This window comes from Melanostigma gelatinosum, assembly GCF_949748355.1.
Source record: "Melanostigma gelatinosum genome assembly, chromosome: 22".
In the NCBI taxonomy this organism is placed as follows: domain Eukaryota; kingdom Metazoa; phylum Chordata; class Actinopteri; order Perciformes; family Zoarcidae; genus Melanostigma; species Melanostigma gelatinosum.
Window position 1 is genome coordinate 12424825 of NC_136655.1, and position 8152 is coordinate 12432976.

The 8152-nt window shown below is 44.1% G+C and overlaps 1 protein-coding gene across 3 annotated transcripts in view; it reads right to left on the bottom strand.

The window, feature by feature from the left end:
• Positions 1–373: 373 nt before the first annotated feature.
• Positions 374–8152, bottom strand: part of sox5 (SRY-box transcription factor 5) — a 36668-nt gene continuing 28889 nt past the window's right edge. For all 3 annotated transcript variants that reach the window (XM_079294621.1, XM_079294620.1, XM_079294619.1), the window contains exons 8-11: positions 5645–5747; positions 5147–5320; positions 3869–4085; positions 374–3083 (exon numbers count right to left, since the gene is read on the bottom strand). In XM_079294621.1, coding sequence (XP_079150747.1) covers positions 2786–3083; positions 3869–4085; positions 5147–5320; positions 5645–5747 — 792 coding nt within the window. In that variant the 3' untranslated portion in view covers positions 374–2785. The remainder of the gene's footprint in view (positions 3084–3868; positions 4086–5146; positions 5321–5644; positions 5748–8152) is intronic.

Genomic DNA, 8152 nt, shown 5'->3' on the forward strand with positions numbered 1-8152 from the left:
ATTTTTTTTGTGTGTGAGAGTTCTGTGACTCCTGCTTTTCCGTGGCATGGATAACATCAATAAAAGAGACAGTAGGGAGAGAAAAAAAGAAATATACAACTTATATTACACTGTGTTATGAACAAAATATAAATCTATAACTCTATGTTATATTTACATAATTATCTTTCTTGATTTTTCAAGTTGAGATGGTAAGATATTTCTTTCTTTTTTTTTTACTTGTAATAATTCTTACTTTGTTTTGAGCTCCACTCATGACTTTGATTGTCTTAAATAATATCATCATCGTTTTCATTGTCTTAATATGGGGTCAGACCTTGCCAGCAGGGATGATTGACGTCTTAATGCCCCACCCACCCACCTGACACCCTAAAAGTGGATTCATCCACTGAGCCCCCCTCTCTCTCCAGCAATGGGTTGAACCATAGAGTGATAACAGGGGTGACTATACAGCAGAATGAAGACCCAGAGGCTCATTCTGTGGCATGTAGCGAGCATCTCCAGCGAGGATGATTGTGGGGATCACTATGTGGCGGCACACCTGAACAGTAGTCATGGCTCCTGGAGCGTCGCGTGGAGCTCAAACAAAGCAAAGGGCTCCTGATGAGAAGTGACTTTAAAGATACTGTATATACGGCTGGCCGTCTCACGCACACACACACAGAGGAACACCCCGGTGGATCACGGTAAACACTGCTTTCCTATGATTCAAATGAAACAAAAACACCAAACAAAGCATATGTACAGGATTTTAAATCTAGAATACTAGATTTCGTAAAAACAGAAAAAAAAGAACAGCATAGGATTCGTTTGGTTGTCATGATAATCTCTTCATTTGAAATGTGTGTGTGTGTGTGTTAGTGATTGTGTTTGTGCATGTATGTGTGCGGATCCAAGGCGGAGATGTTCCACTGTGTCTCGGTGAGGCGGCCGTAGCTGTTAAACGGGGGCGGGACTCTTTGTTCACAGGAAACAGTTTCCAAAAGTGATCAAACTGATTTCCAGGGGGAAAAAAAACAAAAAAACAAAAGGCAAAATAAAAGAGAGGAAACTTCACATTATACATTATAATCACCGTTACAAATAAAATTATAATAACAATAAAATAAAAAATCATGTTCTTCTTTTCCTCAGAGTCTGAGTGCTTTTTAGAAATGGGTTTGGACATGAACAGGTTACGTCTTCAGCTCAGAGGGCCGGCTCGCTGTGTAACTCCGCCCGCCCTCCCGTCCGCAGGATTAATACAAAACCAACGCATCGAAAAAGAAAGAACAAACAAATGCAAAACAAAGCAAGGTAAAATGACAACTTTTGTTTAGATCTAAATACCTACCAGCTAAATAGAATAATGTTTCATTGACTGTCATAGTTTCATATGGTCATAAAAACCCAATAAAGAGGAGAAAAATAAATTATACTGTACATAACTTACTAAACTTAGGAAACGCTGACCATCCTTATAATTATTGTTTATAATATTATTAGACTAGAGGCAGTTTGAAGAGAAATAATAAAATACAGTATTCAAATACAAACAGAAACACTGACTGGCTGCTTCAGCTCAGCTCCGCCCACTGAGGGCAGCAAGAGGATGTTGATTGGAGGGAGCGGGAAAACACTGAGTGACAGAACAACAGCTGTGTGCGTGTGTGTGCATGTGTGTGTGTGGTACAATTAATAACAGCAGCAGTGTAAGCCTGTCTTTCCGTATCTGAGACGTTTTGAGCCTTTTTCTCGCACTGAAAAATGAGATTCTACGCTCACAGCACACACCGACACACACTCAAGCCAAGTCGCACTGATGGTTTGCCCCCCGAACGAGATCGAGATAGAGGGACGGAGCGAGGAGAAGACTTGGTGGATTGTCTCACAACACAGTGCTTTCGACGCCAGAGACTCCCCCCCCCCCCCTTGAACATCCCTCAAGGTGGGACGGTCCACACTGCACTGGTCAGTCTTGGCTGGACCGTCCCAATCGGATTCCAATCGGGGGGCGGGGCAGTCACAAAAATGCAGAGAAAAGAAGGGGCGAACCGCTGACACAGCACACTGAGAGGTCGAAGAAAAGATATGTTTCTTGTTCAAAATAAACACGTCTGATGTCTGTCAGGTGCTTTACAACAAAAGGGGGAAAAAAGGAAAGTCTCTTTTTTCTATTATTATTCAAACTTGTAGCACAAAAACAACAAATCACATTCACAAGCCACTTATTGGCACCGTGTACCTGAGTGAGAATATTATAGAACCAAAGAACAAAAAAAGCTGTTTTTTTCTTTAAAAGTGTCTCTTGATAATAAACAGGTCCGCCATCTTAAAGTGTCATCTGTTAGCCTTTGACAGGTCCACTGATCCGTCTTTCATTTTCTACAAACGGGTCTAAAATGTTGCTTTTTGAGTGTGAATTTGATTTCTCCTCACTCGTGGCATTACACTCAAAATCTTGCAGTAGTACTTGAATATTCCTCAGCAAGCGTCAAGAGGCTGGCTCGGTCGTCTCGTCCTCCCCAGACTCCAGTTTGTGTAACAGTCAGTGTGAGTGACAGGTCCTGTGCTTCCGTTGATTGATCAGATGCTGGTGTCAGGACTCCAGTGGGGGGGTCTTGGCTCCGTTAAAAGAGTCCACGTTAGTCAGGAAAAGGGAGAGGGCGGCGGGTGTTGTGAGGTCGGGACGTGAGGTGATTGGCAAAAAGAGAAAGTTTTCTTCCTGATTGGGGGGGGGGGGGGGTTTGGGATTGTGTGGGATTAACCAGCGGTGATTGGCTTCTAATTAGGCTTGTGTCACGCATCATTTGGTGATATGGTTCTCGTTGTCGCTGGTGTAATCGGCCTCCTCTTCCTCGTAGTCGAAGTCGTCGTACACGTCGCCGTTGCTGTCGTCCAGCCGCAGCTCCTCCTCCTTGATCCGTGGCTCGTCCCCCTTCAGGCCAGCCATGTGGGGGTTTTGGTGGTGGTTGGCGTTGGGTTCGGGGCTGCTGGACATGCTTGAGTGCTCTGAGGGCATTTGGGGTGAGGGCATTCCGGCCATGGAGAGGGTACCTGGGTAAACCACGCCTGCGGAGGACAGGGGCAGCTGGCCCTGCTGCCTGAAACACACAAGGAAGAGGCGTGTTAGTTCACGACAGTCTCACACTACAGTAGACGGCTAATGTGTCCACAAGTAACGACATATGCTGTCCCTTGATTGCTTCCAGTCTTTATGCTAAGCTAAGCTAACTAGCTGCTGGCTGTAGCTTCATATTCACTAGAGAGAGAGAATGGTATCAATCTTCTCATCGAACTCCTGTGACCCCTCAACACCGACTGGATGTGTCTGCTGGTGGTGAACAGTTCAGACCAAAAGCGTTTGTTTTCTTCAATGCTTTTTAGCGGACTGAAGAGAGGTACACGTGATGTCATTCACAAGAAAAAGATTAAAATATGTGTAGCAAAAGTATGCTTTTTATATTTCCTAATCCCAGAGTTAACATAGGTTTGAATTTATATGAGTTCATCTGGCTTATTAAGAAAAAGGGAAATGACAATTACATAAGGAGATTTAATGAGGACTCAATTCAACCTGAAGTAAGAGCAACGTACAAAAAATAAATCCATAACCTGAACGAGAGATGTTGTACCAAAACCTTGTGGTTGGTGTAGATATGTTGAACATTTCCAGCAACAATATAAAAGCAAATCTTCTTTTGTTTTTACTTGAAAGTTCTAACAAAAAAAAAAATCGAATAAAACGAAATAAAGTAAAAGAGCAAATGCTACCGATGTGCTAATCAGAAGATCAATATCAAATACCAAACTACGCCCAAGTATGAAATCGAATTGCTGTCTTTATGACTCAACATACAGAAACAGTTCCCCTAAACAGTTCCCCTACCCCACACTGAAGTATTGTCTCATTTCCTGCCTGCGGGACCTCATGATGGCTTTGTACTCGCCGATGCGCAGCTTCTTGCCGTCCACCAGGCAGGTGCGTTTGGGCCGCGGCTTGTACTTGTAGTCTGGGTATTTCTCCAGATGCTGCTTGCTGAGGCGAGCCTGCTCCTCATAGTAGGGCTGCTTCTCCAGGTTGGTCATGCCCTTCCAGCGGGAGCCTGGACAGGGACGCATTAACGACGACGATGACGGTCAATTCCAGCTTACAAGAGTATGAAGGTGTATACAAATATAACAACTGCTGTATAAATCAATCAATAAAGAAATAAAATCAATAAAAATCAATGTGTAAATTCACGTCTGCTTTAAGATCAATTACATCGTGTCAGGAACAAATGTCTGCGTGGCTCACGTGAATACCGGCACGCTTACACACTCTCTCTCTCTCACACACACACACACACACACACACACACACACACACACACACACACACACACACACACACACAGATAACAGTGGAAGTTTCACACTGAAAGGGGTTAATGAGGAGAGCGTTGCGGACGACAGGTACTTATCTAAACTAATGAGGACTTCACTTAACCTGCTGTCATCTCTCTCCACTCAGCTTCTGCTCATAGATTTGTAGTATCACTTCCCTGCATGTGTGTGTGTGTGTGTGTGTGTGCACAATCTTGAGTCTGTCTTTGCCTGTGTGTTTCATATCTGGTCTGAATTTGCACTTGACTACTGTATGTTTAATGGGTAAAAGCTGTCAGCACTTGGCTGTTCTCGCTCTCTGTCTTTCTCTCTCTGTTCTGCGATCTGTTAGCAATCGAGAGCGAGAGAGAGAGAGAGAGAGGGAGGGAGGGGAGGGAGACAGAGAGAGAGGGCTTATTAAAACCAGATTTCCCTGTGTTATAAAACGCTTAGGAGCTCTTTAAAATGTCAGGGCTGATCCCGGCGGTCCGGGGGAAATGTCAGGCGGCCTTGCGCTGCTTGTTTAATGCATAATGAATTATATCATCATTTGTCGGAGCCGCGCTCTCCCCAGCCGTTCATTAACAGCCGCTTACACAATGCCACCGCTTGTAATGAAATCACTGCGTGTGTTGGAGAAAGTGGGAAATAGGAGCCGCGGTACATGCATCCTTCCTTTGGCTTGGGTTGCGCAGTAGAGGGTGAGGTGACAGGGGGGCAAAGGCTCCTGTCACTCAAAGCAGACTGTGTGTGTGTGTGTGTGTGTGAGAGAGCGAAAAAGAGAGTGTGTGTTTTTTACCGAGGATCTTGCTGATGTTGGAGTTGTGCATGTCGGGGAAGGCCTGGAGGATCTTTCTCCTCTCGTCCTTGGCCCAAACCATGAAGGCGTTCATCGGCCGCTTGATGTGCGGCTCGGCGGTGCCACGCCCGCGAGCCTCCCGAAATATTCTGGAGTCTGACACGCTGGGGGAGCCTGACGGGGGAGGGCGAGGAGACGGGAGGAACGAGGTGAGGAGAGGCAGACAGAAATACAAATACAGACATCGAGATATTCCCAGTCAAAACAATTATTCTCAAATTTTAAGGGGTTTGAATTTTGTTTTGATAAACTGAAAGATGTCGTTTAAAAACAGTATTTTACTTTAAGCTGGTGAAATGTATGGTAATTAAACAGAAGAATCACATTTTCCAATACTTCTTTATTGCAATTTTAAAAAAAACCCACACTTTTTGTCACCTAAATGACCACACGCATGAGTGTGTGTGTGTGTGTGTGTGTGTGTGTGTGTGTCCCTACCGTCAGAGTCTCCGCTCATGGTGAAGTCCAGCATGGCGTGGCTGAACTTGTCCTCTGCCTGCTGCTTCAGCTGTTGACTCAGACTCTCCAGGGCAGCCTTGTCCTGAACAACACAAACAGTTCACAGTTGCAGTCGGTCAGCGAGCGAGTCAACGAGTGTGAACATATGAATGAGTGAAGCCCCAGTGCAGGGATGCAGAAACACCTGTAAAGACTCGTATCACTGATTTATATAGATCTGTTCTTGTTCATGATAGTAACTGATATTATTCATTACATACTTAAAGCTAAAAGGAGCAATTGTTTCATGTCACAAATTCCTGTTTTTGAAGCATAGAAATCAAATTACTTTAGATCTTGGCCTGAAGACAATCTGTTTGCAAGAAAATCAGTTTTGAAGACTTAAACTCCTTCACAGAAGTGAGAAATGATTGAAGGAAACACCCCCCCCCCCCTTTGATCTGAAATAAATCAGCTGTTAATAATTCTTCTTTTTTTTTGTATCAGTTCCTCAAACACAGAAAAACCAGACAAATAACAGCAGCCGTTTGAGCAGAGAGACACTTTGTGTTTTGGTTGGTTTCAGTGTAAATTTGCGTAAATGTTAATGTCAGCAGCAAATTGTTCGTTGAGTGCTGTACGCCTGCACGCTTGAACACACATCTGTGTGTATGTTTGCATGTGCAAGAACGTTGATTACATTTAGTCCTATTTGGATGTTGACTGTTTTGTGTGTATACTGTATATTATGTGTGTGTGTGTGTGTGTGTGTGTGTGTGTCGACTCCTGGCAGCCACCTGCGAGAGTGGAGTGCAGCGGCTTGCCTCTCTCTCACAGAGGCCCCCGAGGGTCGACGCATTAGAGAGAGAGAGAGCGGGAGAGTGCAGCGCGGACGAGAGCGAGGCCACGCCGCACGGCCCCCTGGGTATTTATTACAACCAATAAAAGGCTGATTTACTGAGCATTTACATGCGTAATGCAAGCAGCCGGCACACTCTATGCTCGAACACGACCGCCGACCGGCACACACACTCGCGCATCCACACACACACACACACACACACATACCGCAGTTCACCAGCGCCAGCGTTTCACAGTTTAATTCCACGATTAGGAGCCGTACCCAAAACACTGTCGTCTTCTAAAATAACCTTCCAAAAAGTGTCCCTCTCCATTTACATGTGACCCTGGCGAGCTGGCTGGCTGGATGGGAGGAGGGCAGAATGATAATGAAATGCATTTTCTCTGTTTTTAGTCCAGCATAGTTTAATTGTTAGAGATAATTTCCCCCTCAGATTGGAATAAATATGGCTTAAAAAGACAGGTAGGGGAGAGGGAGAATGTGCAAATGCTCTTTTTTGTTCATTTGCAAGTCATTTAAAAAAAGTATTTTATTGTGAATTTGTTATGTTTTTAATAAATGAACAATTATCCACCAGATTTAGCCATTTTGTATGCAAATCAGACACATTTTAGGAATTTTCCTCGTTTCACACAAATGATCAGCCTCATTCAGACCTCGTTCGAGGAAAAACGAGCACAAAACGTGTCTCGCACGTTACGATTTTGTGCTTCAATGTGCCGGTACAAAGGGGCTTTTTGCTGTGTGTGAGTGTGTGAGTGTGAGTGTGTGAGTGTGTGCGTGTGTGTGTGAAACAGAGACGGAGATGAACGGGGAGACAGAGTAGATGACAGCCTAGTCTGACATTAAGCCCCAGCACAGTACATGAGAAAAGTGGATTGAATGGCTGACACTGGAGCCAAGACACAAAGTAGCGACAAAACTAATCCTCCGAGTGTGTCAGAGATGACACCGTTGTATCCGGACGCCAAGAGCTCACCGGCTTCACACTCGCGCAGCACAAAGCCAAAGGGCCGAGGAAGCGGGAGTCGGCACGGAGCGCATTGGGCTTTGGAAGCTGAGAAAGATTCATGTGTTTCGTCAGCTAAAATTTCAGAACTTTATATTCAGAAAGGCGTTAAAATAAATATTTAACACCAAACGGCAAAAACTAAAAAATACCTTTTCATATTCTTAGTCTTACATGAAAACAAAAACATTTTCAGGTAAAAACATGTTCCCTAACAAGGCTGACAAAATGAATCATTTCCACCGTTATCACTGGTATGAGACGTCACAATAACAGGAAAAGCTCCCTTTCCCCCCTAATTTCTCTGAATTCTTCAATGATAACATGCACCAATTTCACAAGAAATGACAAAAAATACATAATAAAAATGACATCTCGTATTTTATTACCCCCTGCAGTGAAATAAAACCGCTAAATTCCTCCATTTAATGCAACGAAAGCTGTAAAGCGCGCTCCTGAAAAACAGCTGCATTTCCTGATGTTCCCTCTCTTCCCAGTTCTCTCCCTGGCGTGAATCTAATTAGCTGTTAGACTGAATCCTTTAGACTGTATCGACAGCTACAAAAAAAAAACTGGGTTGAATCCATAAATCATATTGGGTTTGACTGCTTCAAACGCATCGGATGAGAGAGTAAAA